General features: G+C 42.5%; 1 protein-coding gene across 2 annotated transcripts in view; it reads left to right on the top strand.

The window, feature by feature from the left end:
* The window catches only part of GPRC5C (G protein-coupled receptor class C group 5 member C), a 32,753-nt gene extending 18,464 nt beyond the window's left edge, over positions 1 to 14,289 (top strand). Inside the window, exons 2-5 of one of the 2 annotated variants that reach the window (XM_040330976.1) lie at positions 995 to 2,030; positions 5,438 to 5,532; positions 10,007 to 10,138; positions 11,424 to 14,289. In XM_040330976.1, coding sequence (XP_040186910.1) covers positions 1,001 to 2,030; positions 5,438 to 5,532; positions 10,007 to 10,138; positions 11,424 to 11,450 — 1,284 coding nt within the window. In that variant the 5' untranslated portion in view covers positions 995 to 1,000 and the 3' untranslated portion in view covers positions 11,451 to 14,289. The remainder of the gene's footprint in view (positions 1 to 994; positions 2,031 to 5,437; positions 5,533 to 10,006; positions 10,139 to 11,423) is intronic. The other variant, XM_040330975.1, reaches the window with a different exon arrangement.
* Positions 14,290 to 21,958: the final 7,669 nt, after the last annotated feature.

The following is a 21,958-nucleotide window of genomic DNA, read 5'->3' as shown; positions in this document are numbered from 1 at the left end:
CATTGCGCTTGTAATGATCTCTCTATCTCTGTATTATGGACATCTTATGTCCTGCGGCTAAACCAAAGGTCACCCATTGGCATAAATGGCATAGAGCAAAGGGGACATCCCGGGGGGGTTTGGGAGTTTTTGGTTGGGGTACTACTAGTACCCCTTATTACATTGAATATTGAACGCAGTACAGGGCCACCATCAGGAATATTATGGGGCCCCTTACACAGCTTCAGGCATGGGCCCTCCTGGAGCAGAGAACCGGGGTGGTGCTGCCGCCTGAAATTGAGAAGCGGGGGGGGGGGCCCTTCACAAAAAAAAAAGAAATAAAGAATAGATATATATAAAAAAGGGGGTAGCCATCCGGGGGCCCTGGGGACCTCTGGGCCCTTTAATAAAAAGAAATAAAAAATATATATTTATTTATTTTTTAAAAAGGGGGTTGCCATCTGGAACCTCTGGGCCCTTTAATAATAAAAAAAGAAAAAAAAAACCTCTGGGCCCTTTAATAAAAAAAATATATAAAAAAAATAAACATTTATGCGCCGTTCGTAAAAAACGTCAATCACTTCGGGTCACCCCCCCATTAACATAAAACACGCCTCCTCATCCTCATTTGAATTAGGCGCGCTTACGCCGGCCCCATTTACGCTACGCCGCCGTAAGTTAGGAGGCAAGTACTTTGTGAATACAGTACTTGCCTCTCTGACTTAAGGCGGCGTAGCGTAAATATGATACGCTATGCCGCCTTAAAGATGCGGCGCCCTACTTGAATCTGGCTAATTGTACGTTATAGACTCCAGAAATAGAGTGGGTTATGGGATTTTGCAAGCATTTTTAAACTAGGGCTTATTTTCGGGGTAGGGCTTATATTGCAGCTTTCCTGGGAAATAACGCTAGGTCTTATTTTTGGGGGTAGGTCTTATTTTCGAGGAAACACGGTAAAAATAGAAAAGGTAACAATGGATTGTCTTCATTAAACTCTCTTATTTTCTTTTTTTTGTAGGACATGGCTAGCTCAACAAACCTCTCTACCTCCTGGACATTTTGGGTTTTCATCTTGCTTCTGTCCGACTTCCTATGTTTAACTGATGCTCAGACTCCTCCCGCGGGATGCGGAAACATCGACTCGATATATTACTATTTATGTGACCTTTCCTCTGCATGGGGTATAGTTCTAGAAGCCATTGCCAGTGCTGGCATCGTGTCCTCGTTCATCCTCACCATCGTCCTTCTAGCCAGCATCCCCTTTATCCAGGACAAGAGGAAGAAAAGCATCCTGGGAACTCAGGTCTTTTTCCTTATCGGCACTTTTGGCCTCTTCTGTTTGGTCTTTGACATGATAGTCCAAAGGTACTTCTCCACGTGCGCGTCGAGGAGGTTCCTCTTTGGCGTACTCTTTGGCATCTGCTTCTCGTGTTTGTGGGCGCACGCCATTACCCTCAACTACTTGGTGAGGAGGAACTCTGGGCCGAGCGGCTGGATCGTTTTCGGCATAGCTTTGGCCCTTTCTCTCGTAGAAGTCATCATCAACACCGAGTGGCTCATTATCACCGTCGTACGGACAACGGGCACCCCAGGAGTGCCATGTAACATTACAAACCCGGATTTCGTCATGGCTCTGATTTACGTTATGTTCCTCATAGTGGCCGGGTTCGTGACCTGCTGGCCAGCGCTGTGCGGGCGATATGGCCACTGGAAGAAGCATTCGGCTTTCATCATCATCACCCTCTTCCTCTCCGCTTGCATTTGGATCGTTTGGATTGTTATGTACGTTTATGGAAACAGCCGCGTTGGAGACCCAGTGTACTGGGATGACCCAACGTTGGCCATCGCTCTCGTGTCCAACGCCTGGGCCTTCATCTTCTTCTACATTATTCCCGAGATCTCACAGCTGACCAAAGCAAACATGGAGCAGACTTTCGAAGAGGAGCTCTACCCGACAAGAGGGGTGGGTTATGAAACTATCCTCAAGGAACAAGGTACTCAGAGCATGTACGTGGAGAACAAAGCCTTTTCTATGGACGAGTCACAAGCAGGTGAGCAACCAGATGAGTTTGTACCTTCACCAGGTGATTGATGTGGTCATACAGAGAACATAAAACCATATCTGACCACCGTGTCACTGTCTGTCCCTAATATCACAGGGGTGGCAAACTCAATTTTATCAGATTATTGTTGCCCTCAAAGGGCCGGTTGTGTCTGTAAGACTATATAAAGGTATCTACTTTTTATCATATTAAATAATTGTCTCTGCATTCGAAAATTACCTCTTTTAGTAATGCCTTTAGTAACTGGAGAGCTCTCAAACAAAAGATGTTCCTGCCATGGTGTTCTGTCTGAGCAGCAGGGCCGGGACAAGCGGTGGGCAGGAGGGCTGGGACAAGGGGTGGGCAGGGGGCTGGGATAAGGAGTGGACAAGGTGGCCGGAACAAGGAGTGGACAGGAGGGCCGGGATAAGGGGTGGGCAGGAGGGCCGGGATAAGGGGTGGGCAGGAGGGCCGGGATAAGGGGTGGACAGGAGGGCCGGGACACGGGGTGGACAGGAGGGCCAGGACAAGGGGTGGACAGGAGGGCCGGGACAAGGAGTGGACAGGGGGGCCGGGATAAGGGGTGGGCAGGAGGGCCGGGACAAGGGGTGGACAAGGGGGCTGGAAGAAGGGGTGGACAGGAGGGCCGGGACAAGGGGTGGACAGGAGGGCCGGGACAAGGGGTGGGCAGGAGGGCCGGGATAAGGGGTGGACAGGAGGGTCGGGACAAGGGGTGGACAGGAGGGCCGGGACAAGGGGTGGGCAGGAGGGCCGGGACAAGGGGTGGACAGGAGGGTCGGGACAAGGGGTGGACAGGAGGGCCGGGACAAGGGGTGGGCAGGAGGGCCGGGACAAGGCGTGGGCAGGAGGGCCAGGATAAGGGGTGGACAGGACGGCTGGGATAAGGGGTAGGCAGGAGGGCCGGGACAAGGGGTGGACAGGGGGGCCGGGATAAGGGGTGGGCAGGAGGGCCGGGCAGGAGGGCAAGATGACGCTGTACTGCACTGGTGACAGTATGTGAAACAAAAAAATAAAATAAAAATTATTTCTTAATTTTACAAAAATTTGTGACAAAAAATATCAACTTTAAAAAACTTGCCATGCCTCTTACTAAATACCCTGGACGGCCTACTTTCCAAAAGGGGGTCATTTGGGGGGTATTTGTACTGTCCTGGCGTTTTCAGGTCTCAAGAAAGGAGATCTGCTGTCAGTACATCAGCATTGATAGATTCTCAGATATATATTCCATAATTTGTGGACTTTATAACTTTCCTACACACTAAGGCCCCTTTCACACGGACGGACCGTTCAGGTCCGCCTGTCAGTTTTGAAGGCAGATCTGAACGGCCGCTCGTGACCCGGTCCAAAGCTCCGTGACCACGCCCGCGGGACCCGTGGACCCAATCGTCGCCAGTGTCCCGCGATCGGTCCCCGGAGCTGAAGAACGTGGAGAGGTGAGTGCAACCACACCTTCCCCGTTCTTCACTGTGGCAGCGTCATTGATCGTCTGTTCCCTGATATAGGGAAAGACGATCAATGACGTCACACGTCCAGCCCCGCCCCCCTACAGTTAGAAACGCATATGAGATCACACTTAACCCCTACAGTGCCCCCTAGTGGTTAACTCCTAAACTGCAATTGTCATTTTCACAGTAAACAATGCATTTTTATAGCACTTTTTGCTGTGAAAATTACAATAGTCCCAAAAATGTGTCAAAATTGTCAAAATTGTCCGATGTGTCCGCCATAATGTCGCAGTCACGAAAAAAAAATCGATGATCGCCGCCATTAGTAGTAAAAAAAAAAAAATTATTAATAAAAATGCAATAAAACTATCCCCTATTTTGTAAACACTATACATTTTGCGCAACCCAATCGATAAATGCTTATTGCGATTTTTTTACCAAAAATATGTAGAAGAATACGTATCGGCCTAAACTGAGGGGGGAAAAAACGTTTTTTTTATATATTTTTGGGGGATATTTATTATAGCAAAAAGTTAAAAATATTGATTTCTTTTCAAAATTGTCGCTCTATTTTTGTTTATAGCGCAAAAAATAAAAGCCGCAGAGGGGATCAAATACCACCAAAAGAAAGCTCTATTTGTGGGAAAAAAAAGGATGCCAATTTTGTTTGGGAGCCACGTCGCACGACCGCGCAATTGTCAGTTAAAGCGACACAGTGCTGAATCGCAAAAAGGGTTAAGGTCCTTAACCTGCATAATGGTCCGGGGCTGAAGTGGTTAAGAAAAACTATTTTTTTTTTAAGAAAATTCTGCCTTTTCTCTTTTTTGTAACTATGTAACAAGAAAGATTATTTATTTGCAAAAAAAATCTGCCTTTTCTTATTTATGTAAAAAGAAAAAAATATTTGCAAATTTTTAAAAACAGAAAAATGAAGAAAAATGCATATTTTTTATTTATTTTTTAATTTCTGACTTTCTCATTTATTTAGAAAAAATGATAAAAAATAATAAAAACCCCACAGGTAATTAAATACCACCAAAAGAAAGCTCTATTTGTGGGGGGGGGGAAAAAAATGATAAAATTGTCATATGGTTACATATGGAAAATCCGATCGTGTGTACAAGGCTTTTGAATGACAATTGCGCGGTCATACTACACGTATGACCGCGCAATTGTCATTCAAAATCATTGTACACGCGATCGGATTTTCCGATAGGGAATCATGCGACGACAGGCTGTTGTCGGGAAAATCCGACCGCTTTGTACTCTCCATCGGACAATTGTCGGATTTTCGCACGCTTTAAAATTTTTCCGACAACAAACGTGTCTTGTCGGATTTTACGATTGTGTGCACGCAAGTTTTTTTCGGATCAAAAATCCAAAGTACAAACACGCATGCTCAGAAGCGATGCTCACCATAACACGACATTAGCAGAAGTTGCCCAAAGGGTGGCGCTAAAGAGCTGAAAAGCCAAGTAGTTTTGTGTTTGTTGGCCGACAATTTTTTTGACAGTTCACGGGCCAACGCCCTTCGGACAAAAGTCCTACGCTTTGTCCGATGGAAATCCGATCGTGTGTACGAGGCTAAAAGTGTGACAGCGCTGAAAGCTGGAAATTGGCCTGGGCAGGAGGGGGGGTTGGGATGCAGGAGGAGCGGGAGGGGCAGGAGGGGGGGTTGGGATGCAGGAGGGGCAGGAGGGGGGGTAAGTGAAGGGGTTATTATTAATATGGACGGAGATGTGTGTTTTTCTCATCACTGGCTCTTATCTCATGTTTGCACAGCTCTCCACACCTTGTTAGTCACCGGGGCGTCTCGTTTTGCTGGCGTCATGAATACATTGTAGCGCAGTCACAGCGGCGGATACAATGTACATTGCACAATCGATACTTTGTGTTCAGAATCTTTTTATATCAGGTGATCATTACACTCATCTTTTTGTTTTCCAACAGCCAAGAGGCCGGTGTCGCCCTACAGCGGGTACAATGGGCAGATGAGGAGCAGCGTGTACCAGCCGACAGAGATGGCGCTCATGAATAAGAACAAGGTAAGCGCCTGCGCCGGCGCCGGGCTCGCCTCTCCCTGCCAATGTTTTTTTTCCTCCTCCAGGAGTTGGCCGGAGCGGCTCTTGCGGTTGCTCGGTGACTCTGCAGATTAACACTGTGCCACTATTCACGGCGAGCCGCGCTCCCTGCCAACACACAGACGCCGCTTCTTAAAGGGCCCCTCCACCCCCGGGGGCTGACAGAAACGCGATGAGGGTCTGCGACCCCCTCGGCAAAAACGTTATCGTTTGATACGTTGTCGCCGTTCATTGTATTGGGTGCGAGAGAAACGTATCGTTTTGTACAATCTTAGTTTTATTGAAAAGTTATTAGACAAGTAACAAATATACCATCAAAACATCTTACAAATAGTTTGTATAATGTAACATAAACAAAACAGCAAACAAACAGCCACGAAAGAAAACAAATACATGAAAAAAACAAACAATATAAAAAATAAAAAAAATAAAAAAAAAAAAAAAAAAAAAAAAAAAAAAAAAAAAAAAAAAAAAAAAAAAAAAAAAAAAAAAAAAAAAAAAAAAAAAAAAAAAAAAAAAAAAATAAAAAAAAAAAAAAAAAAAAAAAAAAAAAAAAAAAAAAAAAAAAAAAAAAAAAAAAATAAAAAAAAAAAAAAAAAAAAAAAAAAAAAAAAAAAAAAAAAAAAAAAAAAAAATAAAAAAAAAAAAAAAAAAAAAAAAAAAAAAAAAAAAAAAAAAAAAAAAAAAAAAAAAAAAAATAAAAAAAAAAAAAAAAAAAAAAAAAAAAAAAAAAAAAAAAAAAAAAAAAAATAAAAAAAAAAAAAAAAAAAAAAAAAAAAAAAAAAAAAAAAAAAAAAAAAAAAAAAAAAAAAAAAAAAAAAAAAAAAAAAAAAAAAAAAAAAAAATAAAAAAAAAAAAAAAAAAAAAAAAAAAAAAAAAAAAAAAAAAAAAAAAAAAAAAAAAACAATATAAAAAATAAAATAAAGAAACAATATAAAAAAATAAAAATAAATAAACAATGTAAAAAAAATAAACAATATAAAATAAATAAATAAAATAAAAAATAGATAAACAATATAAAAAAAAGTAACAATATAAAAAAAAGAAACAATATAAAATAAACAATATAATAAATAAACAATATAAAAAAATAAAATAAAGAAACAATATAAAAAAATAAAAATAAATAAACAATATAAAAAAAAGAAACAATAAAAAATAAACAATATAATAAATAAACAATATAAAAAATAAAATAAAGAAACAATAAAAAAAATAAAAAAAATAAGCAATATATAAAAGAAACAATATAAAATAAATAAATAAAATAAAACATAAATAAACAATATAAAAAAATAAAAAGGGGGAGGGAGAAAGGAGTGAAAGAAAGTATCATTTTATGTGGCTCTGTACTTTCCCCTCCATGAAAAGTTTTTTTAAAAAAATGTTTACAAAACTTTTTATTTATTTTTTGCTCAAGCGCAGGGAGGGGTTGGCCTCTCTGTCAGGTTTTTTTTGCTGTCTGTGCTCCTGCTGGGGAGATTTATCTTCTTTACCTTTCCAGTTATCATCAGCCCAGATAGGGCACCCAAGTTGTCACTCAAACAGGAAGAGAGGTAATGTCTTCCAACAGGGACACAAGCGACTTCCTCTCACTTTGTAGAGATATCCTCGAAACTTCCTATTTGTCTCCAGGACAGGAAGTGAAGGGGAATCTCCCCAGTAGCCAGAAAAAAATAATCTAACAGGAGTTTTAACCCCTTACTACTCTTTTACACTTATAGTTGTCACTAAAACAGGAAGAGAAGCAATCTGCCAATGGGGACTTAAGTGACTTCCCTTCACTTTGTAGAGATATCCTCTAGCTTCCTGTTTTGTCTCCAGGACAGGAAGTGAAGAGAAATTTCCCCAGCAGAAAAAAAAATATTTTTAACCCCTTCCTACTCTTTTCCACTTATAGTTGTCACCAAAACAGGAAGATACGTGATATACAATAGGGACACTCCTTGTAGAGACATCCTATTCCTGTCCTGGAGACAAAACAGGACAGGAAGTAAAGGGAAATCTCCCCAACAGTCAGATTGGAGGCACACATTAAAGATTTATCCTCTTACTTCCCATTTGTCTCTAAGGCAGGAAGTACAGGGAAATCCCCCCCACCAGGAAAAAAAATCTAACAGGAGATTTGACCCCTTCCTACTCTATCCCAATTATAGTTGTCACCCAAACAGGAAGAGAGGTAATATCTTCCAATGAAGACACAAGTGACTTCCTCTCACTTTGTAGATATATGCTCTTACTTCCCATTTGTCTCTAAGGCAGGAAGTACAGAGAAATCCCCCCCACCAGGAAAAAAAAAAATCTAACAGGAGTTTTAACCCCTTCCTACTCTATCCCAATTATAGTTGTCACCAAAACAGCAATCTGCCAATGGGGAATTAAGTGACTTCCCTTCACTTTGTAGAGATATCCTCTTACTTCCTGTTTTGTCTCCAGGACAGGAAGTGAAGGGAAATCTAAGCAGGAACCAGCCAGCCCAAAAAACAAAAAAAACAACCTCACAGGAGTTTGAACTTCTCTGGTCATTCATCCACCAATCCACTCCCCCATCCCTATGGGCCATTCAGTTTAAGGGCCCCTTAAATTCAAGCAGTGGAAGTCACCTTCAATCCAGAAGCCTACCCTGCAATACTTTTTTTTTTCTACCACTAGATGTCCTCGGTCTGCTGGCCAGCATCATTCAACCCACTTTCTCTGAGCCCAGGTCACCCCCAACCTGCCACCCTGCTCTCTCCTCCTATCAGCACGTGAACTTACGGCTCTTCTCACATTCCAGGTCATTTGTGTCTTTCAGGAGTTCAGCGTTTATAAAAGCAAACTCGGGATAGACTTAAAGTGTACCTGTCATAAGAGAAATTCAGGAAAATGAGAACTAGAGGCAATCAGCTGCTTGTCTACTGTTGGCTACCTGGCTGGCATGCTGATCCTCCGGCTTAAGTACTAGGGGCCAGATTCACAGAAAAAGTACTCCGGAGTATCTGCTGATACTCCGGCGTACTTTCAAATTTGCCGCGTCGTATCTTTGTTTGTCATTCACAAACAAAGATACAACGGCTTTTGGCTAAGATCCGACAGGCGTACGGCTTCGTACGCCTTTGGATCTTAGGTGTAATTCTCCGGCGGCCGCTGGGTGGAGTTCGCGTCGTTTTCCAGCGTCGGGTATGCAAATTAGCTGATTACGGCGATCCACGAAGATACGCGCGTTTGTCGCAATCTCTTACGTCGTCGCTAGTCGGTTTTTCCCGTCGCAAACATAAGCCTGCTTTTTAAAGTATGGCCGTCGTTCCCGCGCCAAATTTCAATTTTTTTTTTTTTTTTTTTGTGTAAGACGTCCGGGAATACGAAACGACGTAAGGCACGTCGCCATTCAAAAAATACGTCGGGGCGCGTAATTTCGCGCAAAGCACGTCGGGAAATTTTCACACGGAGCATCCGCAGAATGTTCGGCGCGGGAACGCGCCTAATTTAAATGGAACACGCCCCATTTCAATTAGGCGGGCTTGCGCCGGACGGCTTTACGTTACACCGCCGTAAGTTTACACGCAAGTGCTTGGTGAATCAGGCATTGGCGCTGAAAACTTGCGGCGGTGTAACGTAAAGACGATACGTTACGCCCTTGCAGATATCTGTGAATCTGGCCCTTTGTGACCTGGAACAAGTATACATGAGAGAAAAGTCAGAGAGAAGCAGAAGTCAGGGAGTCAAAGCGATGAAGCCAGAGGCTCCCCATGACACCCCCACACAGCATTCGTTTTCAGAGGGGGGGTCAGCAATCGCCATACTTCTGTTAGGACAGGTTCTCTTTACAGGGTCGGCTGTGCCACCGAATCCTCCGTGCTCTCCGAGTGCCAGCCAGAGATGCAAATTATCTTCTTCCTGATGCTAAATATGTTTCTGGATGTAACATGACCGAGCGCTAAAAAAAGATGGAAAATAAGGATGTGGTCTGCAGAGGCAACCGAGTTATAGAAAAACACCAAAAAGGAGAATAATAATTAAAAGATATATATATATACATACATTTTTAAATATTTCTTTATTATTGTAATATTCTTTTTTTATACTGCTCTTCTGGCAGGATCGGTGTGCATGGTTTTGTTTTTGTTGTTCTTTTGTTTTGTGTTTTAAATTTGTTGTTGTTGTGGTTTTTTTTGCCGTGTTTTTTTTTATTTAATTTTTTTGCTGTGTGTGTTTTTTTTAGTATAGATCTATGTTTGTCCCAAGTATTTTTGTAGCCATTTACTGTTGACTGTCTCACTACCTCTGCCGGAGGTTTATTCCAAGCATCAACTACCCTTTCAGTCAACTTCTTCCAAACAGGGCCGGATGTGTTTTGTCTGTCTTTAGTGCGACTCATCGAATAGTTATTGATTTGTGATCGACGGATACGCCTTTGGCCGTATTAAACCTTTTTTTTTTTTCTTGTCTTTGTTGACAGTCCGAACTGCCGTATGACATCATCATCCCCAGAGCCACTGCCAACACCCACCCAGTCACCAGCGGAAACTCCACACTGCGGGCAGAGGACGCCTACCCCGCGCAAAACCGCCAAAACGCAAGCAACGGACAGGTATAATCACCAGCTGCATAGATAGCGATTGGCTTGTTATGATTTTAATTTGTATTTATTTATTTTTATTTAAATCCTTATTAAGCACCAAAAGCAAACATTCATTCCATTGCAGCTCACCAATCCTAAGGCTCCGTTCACGCTAAGGCTCCATTCACGCTAAGGCTCCGTTCACGCTAAGGTTCCATTCACGCTTAGGCTCCATTCACGCTAAGGCTCCATTCACACTAAGGCTCCATTCATGCTAAGGCTCCATTCACGCTAAGGCTTCATTCACGCTAAGGCTCCATTCACGCTAAGGCTCCATTCACGCTAAAGCTTCATTCACGCTAAGGCTTCATTCACGCTAAGGCTCCATTCACGCTAAGGCTTCATTCACGCTAAGGCTCCATTCACGCTAAGGCTCCATTCACGCTAAGGCTTCATTCACGCTAAGGCTTCATTCACGCTAAGGCTCCATTAACGCTAAGGCTCCATTCACGCTAAGGCTCCATTCACGCTAAGGCTCCATTCACGCTAAGGCTCCATTCACGCTAAGGCTCCATTCACGCTAAAGCTCCATTCACGCTAAGGCTCCATTCACACTAAGGCTTCATTCACGCTAAGGCTCCATTTACGCTAAGGCTCCATTCACGCTAAGGCTCCATTTACGAATGCGTTTTTTGATGCATTTTGCAGAAATGCAGGGAATTTTTTTAACATGGTTTCCTATGGAACATGTTCACATTAATGCTTTTTTTGTGCCTCTGCATTTTTGGAAAGGGTCGGGGACTTTTTTTCCCGCAAAAATCTGCATTTTGCATGTGATAGAATTCAATGGACCCACATCCAAAACAAAAAGTACCGCGATTTTGCGGTTTGCATTTTTTTTTTTAACCTGTTTATAGCTGGTTGTTTAACCACTTAAGACCCGGACCTTAATGCAGGTAAAGGACCCGGGCAGTTTTTGCGATTCGGCACTGTGTCGCTTTAACTGACAATTGCGCGGTCGTGCGACGTGGCTCCCAAACAAAATTGGCGTCCTTTTTTCCCCACAAATAGAGCTTTCTTTTGGTGGTATTTGATCACCTCTGCAGTTTTTATTTTTTGCGCTATAAACAAAAATAGAGCGACAATTTTGAAAAAAATGAAATATTTTTTCCTTTTTGCTATAATAAATATCCCCCAAAAAATATATATATATAAAAAAAAATGTCCTCAGTTTAGGCCGATACGTATTCTTCTATCTATTTTTGGTAATGGTCATAACTAGCCTAATAAAAATGTTTTTCCCCTTTTGATTTAGTCAAACTCTCCGTACAACCAATGGTGAGACCCGGATCTTACGACAAGCTGGAGTTCGCCCTCCTGAGGAATCGGCTGCATCAATGACTTATCGGACATGTAACTATGGAGCGTTCTTTGTATGAAGCCATGGCCGCCACGAACAACCTTCCCAGGGACTGCTCTATACCAGACCGAAGGCTTAGAAAAAATTTAAATGGCGCCTCCGCCAAGCCCCCATCCCCCCCAAGGATCCCGCAGCAGCCAATCAAACTCATGGAGGGTCAGCTGTCAACGAGAAGGTCAAGTTTAGTCAACGACAGGTTACCATGGCGTTACATTTTGCAGCCCGTGTTCGCGGCTGAGGTTTTGTTTGCACAGTTTTTACTTTTCCAAGGGCGTCGTTCGCCGCCCGCCGATGAAGGCAGCCATTTTGAAAAGTTGGGTTTCCCAAAAGCATGGAGCTGTCAAAGTGTCCGAGGGAAGGGCGGCGTTTTGTTGGCCGTGGCAACCAGGAGGATTCTCAATCGGGAGCCTTCTGAAGATCATGGCTATAACGGGGGATTGCTTTTGATGCACTGTGGTAGTGTGGCGGTTAAGGAGTATGTGCACCCTCAGTTGACTTTTCATCTTGGGGAGGGGGGGGTGAACTATGCCTTAAAGCAGAACTGATCCACCCCCTATCCTTCACAGCCGAGGGTTGGTCATCTTAGGCATCCAAAAAGAAAACAGGTCCATCTGCCCAAAATTGGGAACATTTGGCGCTCTATGATGTCATCAGTCTGATGGTCTAGGGTTCAAAATGGCTGCCTTCGGCGTGTACACTAGAACAGCCTTTCTCAACCTTTGGTCATTTCTGGTACCGTTTATATGTATTCAAAATCTTGAGGGGCCCCAGTCTAAAATGTAAAGAAAGAAATGCAAAAAAAAATTCAAGCCAAACCATTCCGGAACCATATTCGGTATTCAAAATCTCGAGGGACCCCAGTCTAAAATAAGTAAAAAAAGAATTTCCCTGAAATGTTCAAGCCAAACTTTCATCCTTGAGTAAACCCATCAAGGTTTACTTCCTCTTTAAGGTAAAAACTTTGTGGGGGAGCACCCAAAATCCATTCCAGGACCTGGCTGGCCAGGAAAGGGAACATTCACGCTCCTCTGCCCGCCACCCTCAACCATACATGCCCCCAACATGGGAAAGGAGCCGAGGGGCCAATAAAACCCCCCCACAAATGGCCCAGGGTGTACATTGTCCAGCAGTGTGGGTCCATCATCCATCACCATTAATGGTTTCCGAGGTCCAGCCGAAATAAAACACGATGACCAGCTGAGATGATCTGTTCCCGTTGGACTCTCACCACGACCAGCAGCTAAATGTAAACAAAGTGGCCCGGCATGTTGGCTGACATCATTGACCAAATATGGTCATGACCATATTCCTGTCTACAAGACAGCCTTTCTCCACGAGGTGCCGTCTAGTTCCCTCAGGGGTGCTACCATTCAGGGGGATCCAGATGACATCATTGGTCGAATATGGTCATGACCTTATATGGTTAATGATGCCTCCTGGGATCCCCGGCTGGTAGCACCCCTGAGGGACCTAGACGGCACCTCGGAGAAGAAGGGCTAATTTGTAGACATTTTTATTTTCGTTTTAATTCACCTTTGACAGCACCCCTGACGAAACTGGATGGTACCCTAGGGAGGCGCGGCACCTTGGTTGAGAAAGGCTGCACTAGACAGGTCCACTTTTAACTTAATGGCAATATATAATGTTATTTTTTCTTCTAGTTTTGGGGAAATAAGGAGATCAGCTGCTGCCTTTGTGCTACCATATATCCCTGTGCCTTTGAGGACTACTACCCGGCTTATTCAAGAAAGCAAAGGGCAAAAAAAAACTGGAAACCAATTAAAATTGAGTATCATAACCCCTACCAACCATTTAGAATTTAGTATTATAACCTATGCCAACCAATGAGAAGTTATTGTCATAACCCCTACCAACCAATCATAATTTAGTATTATAACCCTACCAACCAATCAGAAGTTATGGTCATAAGCCCTACCAACCAATCAGAATTTGTAATAACCCCTACCAACCAGTCAGAATTTAGCATCATAACTTCTACCAACCAATCAGAAGTTAGCATCATAACCCTACCAACCAATCAGAATCTACCATAACCCCTACCAACCAATCAGATTTTATTGTAATAAAACCTACCAACCAATCAGAATTTGTCATAGCCCCTACTAACCAGTCAGAATTTAGCATCATAACTTCTATCAACCAATCAGAATCTACCATCATAACATTTATTGTCATAACCTCTACTAACCAATCCAAATTTAGTATTGTAACCCCTACCAGCCAATCAGAATTTAACATCATATCCCCTACTAACCAATCACCATTGATCTATCACTGATCAGATTCCAGTGAGGCGCCCTCTGGTGGCTTTGGCTCGGGTTGCCTCTGCTTTCTTGAGTAAGCCCGACCGCTGGCCTGATAGTCCTTAATTTCACCGATAATCCGCGGGGTGGCGCCCGCCGCCTTATAAAGCGAATCGATATTTGTATGTCTATTATTTACCTGACTTTCTGTATAATAAAATATTGTAAAGAATGTTATTTTTACACTGTTTTTGCGTGTGAACGTGCGAATGTGGCATGAATGAACTGGTTCCTGCGGGGGAGGGGTTTTCGGCGTTTCCTCTCCGCCCTCCTCAGCGGGAGCCAATCCCGCGCTGGTTTCCAGAAAAGAACGTGTGCGCTATTTAAATCAACCAAGAAATCCTTGTAAAATTCGTCCTATCCGGAGGCGTCTTGTCTTTACGTTTGTATATTTTTGTTTCCGGTAATATTAAATAAAACATTTATTTAAACGAAAATCGTGTCGTTGTGGTTTTTTTTTCCTTTTATGGGTTGGCACCTCTGCGGAGGAGAAAAGCGAATTGTTGACGGACGGCTTGCGCTGTGCATGTTCCTCGCACGAACGCTTGTGAAAAGTCCCGCTGACAGGACTGCGACAGGGACTTTCCAACCGCCTGCGACGGACTTGTTTGATCCGAGAATTTTCCATTCCACGTAATTCTGTCTTCTCACTGAACATATTTATTCTGAGCTTATCGAAGATCTAAAAGTCTTTATGCTCCAAGGAGAGTGTACTAGGCTATTATATTTATTAAAGTAAAAAAAAAAAAAAAAAACATAGAAATGTAAAAAATAAATATTGTATAGAAAGATTTAAAAATTTAACCAGTAATGGAAATATAAAATATTAAATACAATTATTTAAAAATTTGTGATGAAAATATAAAATATCGCATACAAAGATTTAAAAATGTAACCAGTAATGGAAATATAATATATTGTTTACAAATAATAAAAAAATGTAATCAGTGATGGAAATATAAAACATTGTATAAAAATAATAAAAAATATATAATCAGTAATGGAAATATAAAATATTGTTTAGGAATAAAATACTTAATCGGTAATGGAAATGTAAAGCATTGCTTACAAAGTTTTAAAAATGTATTTAGTAATAGAAATATACAGTGTTGTATACAAATATTAAAAAATGTAACCAGTGATGGAAATTTAAAATACTGTAAAAAAAAAAAAAATCAGTAATGTTAATATAAAACAATGTATACAAAGATTTAAAAATGTAATCAGTAATGGAAATATAAAATATTGTGTAATGTTAATATAAAATAATGTATACAAAGATTTATAAATGTAATAATTAGTGGAAATATAAAATATTGTATAATGTATATAATCAGTAATGTTAATATAAAATAATGTATACAAAGATTTATAAATGTATTACTTAGTGGAAATATAAAATATTGTATAAAAATAATAAAAAATGTAATCAGTAATAAAAATATAAAATATTGTATAAAAATAATAATAAAAAAGGAAATCAGTAATGGAAATATAAAATATTGTTTAGAAATAAAAATGTAATCAGTAACAGAAATGTAAAGCATTGCTTACAAAGTTTTAAAAATGTAATCAGTAATAGAAATATAAAGTATTGTATACAAATATTTAAAAATGTAACCAGTGATGGAAATTTAAAAACACTGTATAACATTTTTTAAAAACAATAATCAGTAATGTTAATATAAAATAATGTATACAAAGATTTATAAATGTAATCAGTAGTGTAAATATAAAATATTGTATAAAAATAATAAAAAATGTAATCAGTAATGAAAATATAAAATATTGTATAAAAATAATAATAAAAAAGGAAATCAGTAATAGAAATATAAAATATTGTTTAGGAATAAAATACTTAAATCAGTAACGGAAATGTAAAGCATTGCTAACAAAGTTTTAAAAATGTAATCAGTAAAAGAAATATAAAGTATTGTATACAAATATTTAAAAATTTCATGGGGTAATGGAAATTTAAAACAACATAATATTGACAAAAAAAAAACAGAAATGTTAATATAAAATAATGTATACAAATATTTAAAAATGTAATCAGTAATGGAAATATAAAATATTTTTATACAAATAATAAAAAAAGGAATCAGTAATGGAAAGATAAAATACATTTTGGCCTAAATTTATAAAGAAAGATTATTTATTTGCAATTTTTTTTATAACAGAAACAAAGAGAGATGCGTGTTTTTATTAAAAAAAAAATATGTTGTCGTTAATTTAGCAAAAAAATATATATATATTTTTTATATATGGGTACAGCATTGCGTGACTGAGTAATTGTCATTCAAAGTGTGACAGCGCTAAAAGCTGAAAACTGGTCTGGGCAGGAAGGGGGTGACAGTGCCCGGTACTGAAGGGGTTAAAAAGGGTGCCTGCTGTATTTTTTTGTGTGCGTTCCCATGCACTTGGCAGCCCGTTGAGATAAATGGGCTGTCAAAAATGCGCCGCGCAGATAACACATCAAATTGCGTGCGCTCGGACGCACCTGAAGGGGAACAGATATAAACCTTTCATCAGTAAAAGCCAACGCAGCAGAAATAATTAGCGGCTGAGTATTTTATATTCTCGCCGTTTCAGCAGAAGGTGATGTAAGTGGCACGAACTTTGCACTTTGTTCTAGAACTTTGCACAGGCGGCCCGACCACACCCACTGATAACGCCTAATGAGACCGCCCCGCCCCGGGGGCCGCCATGGACTATCCACGCAATTCTATCACCATGCTGGAGATAAAGCAGCTGCCTGAGATTTACTGCGCTGGGCAAAGTGACGAGCCAATACGGAACTGAGAATGGAGCATGGCAGGACCAAGAGATGAAGATATTTCATGGAGAGACTTGCGGCTGTGCACCACTTTTGTGTATTCCATGTTCTATGCGTTTCTGTTCAGGAAAGGGCTCAGGAAAGTCTGTCTTATTAAAGTGATACTAAACACACACTGTTTAGATTACATTTTGTAATGATGGCACTGTATTATTATGGGAGGGGCAGTTCTTTGAGATTTTCTTCTGCTGGCTATCGTTGGGGCCCTTTTTTTAGCATTGGTGCAGATACTAAAAACACACACTGTTTAATTTACATTTTATCCCTTCATTTCTGTATGTGGATGATGGCACTGTATTATTATAGGAGGGGCAGTTCTTTGAGATTTTCTTCTGCTGGCTATCGTTGGGGCCCTTTTTTAGCATTGGTGCAGATACTAAACACACAGGGCCAGATCCACAGTGAGAGTACGCCGGCGTATCTACTGATACGCCGGCGTACTTTCAAATTTCCCGCGTTGTATCTTTAGTTTAAATCCTCAAACCAAGATACGACGGCATCTGGGTTAGATCCGACAGGCGTACGCCTTAGTACGCCATCGGATCTAAGATGCAATTCGTCGTTTTCCGCATCGAGTATGCAAATTAGCTACTTCCGACGATCCACGAACGTACGAGCGGCCGTCAAATTCTTTTACGTCGTTTCCGTTCGGCTTTTTCCGGCGTATAGTTAAAGCTGCTATCTGGTGGCGTACGCAATGTTAAGTATGGACGTCGTTCCCAGCGTATAATTTAAAAAAAAAAATTTTTTGCGTAAGTCGTCCGTGAATCGGGCTGGACGTAATTTACGTCCACGCCAAAACAATGACGTCCTTGCGACGTCATTTAGCGCAATGCACGGCGGGAAATTTAGAAACGGAGCATGCGCAGTTTGTTCGGCGCGGGGACGCGCTTCATTTAAATGAATCACGCCCCCCTACTCGGCGATTTGAATTACGCGCCGTTACGCCGCGAGAGATAGACTACGTCGATGTAACTTACGGCGCAAATTCTTTATGGATTCGAACCAAACACAAGTAAGTTACGGCGGCGTAGCGTATCTCAGATACGCTGCGCCGGGGCAGATCTTTGTGGATCTGCCCCACACTGTTTAGATTACATTTTGTAATGATGGCACTGTATTATTATGGGAGGGGCAGTTCTTTGAGATTTTCTTCTGCTGGCTATCGTTGGGGCCCTTTTTTTAGCATTGGTGCAGATACTAAACACACACACTGTTTAATTTACATTTTATCCCTTCATTTCTGTATGTGGATGATGGCACTGTATTATTATAGGAGGGGCAGTTCTTTGAGATTTTCTTCTGCTGGCTATCGTTGGGGCCCTTTTTTAGCATTGGTGCAGATACTAAACACACAGGGCCAGATCCACAGTGAGAGTACACCGGCGTATCTACTGATACGCCGGCGTACTTTCAAATTTCCCGCGTTGTATCTTTAGTTTAAATCCTCAAACCAAGATACGACGGCATCTGGGTTAGATCCGACAGGCGTACGCCTTAGTACGCCATCGGATCTAAGATGCAATTCGTCGTTTTCCGCATCGAGTATGCAAATTAGCTACTTCCGACGATCCACGAACGTACGAGCGGCCGTCAAATTCTTTTACGTCGTTTCCGTTCGGCTTTTTCCGGCGTATAGTTAAAGCTGCTATCTGGTGGCGTACGCAATGTTAAGTATGGACGTCGTTCCCAGCGTATAATTTAAAAAAAAAAATTTGTTTGCGTAAGTCGTCCGTGAATCGGGCTGGACGTAATTTACGTCCACGCCAAAACAATGACGTCCTTGCGACGTCATTTAGCGCAATGCACGGCGGGAAATTTAGAAACGGAGCATGCGCAGTTCGTTCGGCGCGGGGACGCGCTTCATTTAAATGAATCACGCCCCCCTACTCGGCGATTTGAATTACGCGCCGTTACGCCGCGAGAGATAGACTACGCCGCCGTAACTTACGGCGCAAATTCTTTATGGATTCGAACCAAACACAAGTAAGTTACGGCGACTTAGCGTATCTCAGATACGCTGCGCCGGGGCAGATCTTTGTGAATCTGCCCCACACTGTTTAGATTACATTTTGTAATGATGGCATTGTATTATTATAGGAGGGGCTGTTCTTTGAGATTTTCTTCTGCTGGCTATCGTTGGGGCCCTTTTATAGCGTTGGTGCAGATACTTAACACACAATTTTAAATTGTCATACAAATATATATTTGAAACCAAATCTTTATTATTTTGTTGAAATAACATGGTATGGGCTGATTTCTGCAGTCACAGGCTTTGTCACGCCCCCTCCAGCCCGTGTCTTAGATTGATGGAGGCTTCACCCCCCCCTGTTATTCTAAGTGTCTGTCCATGGAGTATCCCACAACTCCCTATGCCCTATTCATGTTAATCAGCAATAACTGAAAGGCAACTCTCTGAACCAGTGATGGTGAACCTTGGCACCCCAGATGTTTTGGAACTACATTTCCCACGATGCTCAACTACTATGCAGAGCGCATGAGCATCGTGGGAAATGTAGTTTCAAAACATCTGGGGTGCCAAGGTTCACCATCACTGGTCCAGAGGGTTGCCTTTCAGTTATTGCTGATTAACATGAATAGGGCATAGGGAGTTGTGGGATACTCCATGGACACTTAGAATAACAGGGAGGTGAAGCCTCCATCAATCTGGGACACGGGCTGGAGGGGGCGTGACAAAGCCTGTGACTGCAGAAACCCGCCCATGCCATGTTATTTCCACAAAATAATAAAGATTTGTTTTTTAAATTTATATTTGTATGACAATTTAAAGCAGTTTATTGATAACATCTGCCACGGTTGGCCATCACTGCCCTAGGCTGTTTATTGAGCCGGAGCAGTGACTGTTGCTGTGTGCCTGGCTGCCTTTGGGAGAAGAATCTGGGACAAATCTAGCGCCCCTCGCTGGGGGTGAGAGCTACTCTACCATAGGTGTGCGCAGCCTATTGCATTAGGGTGTGCACCCCAAAGATCAAACCTATTTGCATGTGTATATACAGTATACTGATGGTGTCAGCAGAGCCGTGGACGGTGTCAGTAGGGCAGTGGATGGTGTCAGCAGAGCGGTGGACAGTGTCAGTAGTTTTTATTTTAGGAGCCCCATTAGGGAGCTTTGGTGAAATATCAGGGGTCTATTTCTGTGCGTTACTGCACGTTTAACGCAGCATATTTCTGTGCATTACTGCACGTTTAACGCAGTATATTCCAGTGCGTTACTGCACGTTTAATGCAGCATATTTCTGTGCATTAGTGCACGTTTAACGTTGTATATTTCCGTGCAATCTGCACCACACAGGGTGATTAGGGTGTGCCTAGGCACACCTGGCACACCCTGTGCGCACGCCTATGTACTCTACTAATAGGCGGAAAATTTCAGCTTGTTCTCGGCTCCCCAGAGGAGCACTGCTCTTTTTTTTTTTTTACATTTAATTGAATTATATTTTATTAAAACTGATTCTTTCCTTCAGACTTTTCCTTTATTTTTTTTTACTTTATCCCCCCCCCCATAGGAGAACATTCCAGCTCGGCGCTCTGTCCTGTGTACACACAGAGGCAAACTTCCTGAAATCTATTACCCCTAAATAAACTATTCATTTCCTTTGCCAGCCCGGCGCCTCCGCTGACCTCTCCGTACTTGGAAAAATAAATAAATAAATAACTACTAAATTGGACTTCCTTCCCCCTTATGACAGACCCCCCCCCCCCCCCCCCGCCCCCTGTGGATCTGGTTACACTGAGGGGGCACAGTAAAGACACGGGTAGGTCTGGGGGGGGGAGGGGGGGGGCTTCCTGACGGAATTAGGAACTGTAGATATTTGACCCGGAGATTCAGGATTTTGAGGAATTTCCACCGTCAGCTGCTGTTTACAAGTTCAGTTCAGGAAACTGTTAAATATCTAAAAGGTACTTTGTAAATGTTGCTGGGGCCCCCCAGGGCCAACCAAAGGATCGATCGTTCAATATGCATCCGGACGATCGCTGCTGTACCCCCCCCCCCCCCCCCCATCTCATAGAATAATAACAATCTTACAGAGTTATGTCACCAGAAGAAGAGCGTTCCCGTCACATTAGGCTGAGTGTTTGGGGTTTCATATAAACCCCCGACAATGAACTTCTCTTGTCTGATCACTTCTGCTACTGTACAGTAATAACCCCCAGCATTGGTGTCAGTGGGTGCAGTAATAACCCTCAGCAGTGGTGCCACTTAGTGCAGTAATAACCCCTAGCATTGGTGTCAGTGGGTGCAGTAATAACCCCCAGCATTGGTGTCAGTGGGTGCAGTAATAACCCTCAGCAGTGGTGCCACTTAGTGCAGTAATAACCCCTAGCATTGGTGTCAGTGGGTGCAGTAATAACCCCCAGCATTGGTGTCAGTGGGTGCAGTAATAACCCCTGGCATTGGTGTCAGTGGGTGCAGTAATAATAACCCCTAGCATTGGTGTCAGTGGGTGCAGCAATAACCCCCAGCATTGGTGTCAGTGGGTGCAGTAATAATAACCCCCAGCATTGGTGTCAGTGGGTGCAGTAATAACCCTCAGCAGTGGTGCCGCTTAGTGCAGTAATAACCCCTAGCAGTGGTGCCACTTAGTGCAGTAATAACCCCCAGCATTGGTGTCAGTGGGTGCAGTAATAACCCCTGCCATTGGTGTCAGTGGGTGCAGTAATAACCCCCAGCATTGGTGTCAGTGGGTGCAGTAATAACCCCCAGCAGGGATGGACTGGCCATTGGGACTACAGGGAGTTTCCCGGTGGGCCGTTGACTCAGTGGGCCGGCTTCAGTGACAGCAGACCGCCGCCCCCCTCTGTCTCTCCCTTCCTACAGCGCTCACCTGGGGGGACAAAGAAGCAGGGGGAGGACCAGAGGAGCAGGGGGGGGCGAAAGGGGAGCATGGGGGGGGTGGGACAGACAGCTGACTCAACAGCTATGGCCTGGGAGTTTCTCACTTCTGCCTAATCTTGTCCCATAAGGGGGGGCACCAAACTGATTCTTTGCCCCGGGGTGAAATAATGTCTAGCTTCCCCACGGGTACTGCCTATAAAAGTACCAGTACCAGCCGTTCTACTCTAATAAAGTAGAACGGCTAGTGGCTAGTGGCTAGTGAAGGGGGGGAGGGGGCTTGGGTGGCCGGATGGGGGGGGGGGTGCGGGAGTTGTCCGGCCGCCATGGGAGAGACCTGTCAAAGTGGGCCAGTCTGGATGAAGTCCAGGGCCAAATTTTTGGCCCAGTCCAGCCCCGACCCCCAGCATTGGAT

Source organism: Rana temporaria, chromosome 12 (assembly GCF_905171775.1).
Source record: "Rana temporaria chromosome 12, aRanTem1.1, whole genome shotgun sequence".
In the NCBI taxonomy this organism is placed as follows: Eukaryota; Metazoa; Chordata; class Amphibia; order Anura; family Ranidae; genus Rana; species Rana temporaria.
The sequence above is the reverse complement of the archived record's forward strand: the minus strand, read 5'-3'. Positions and strand labels throughout refer to the sequence as shown.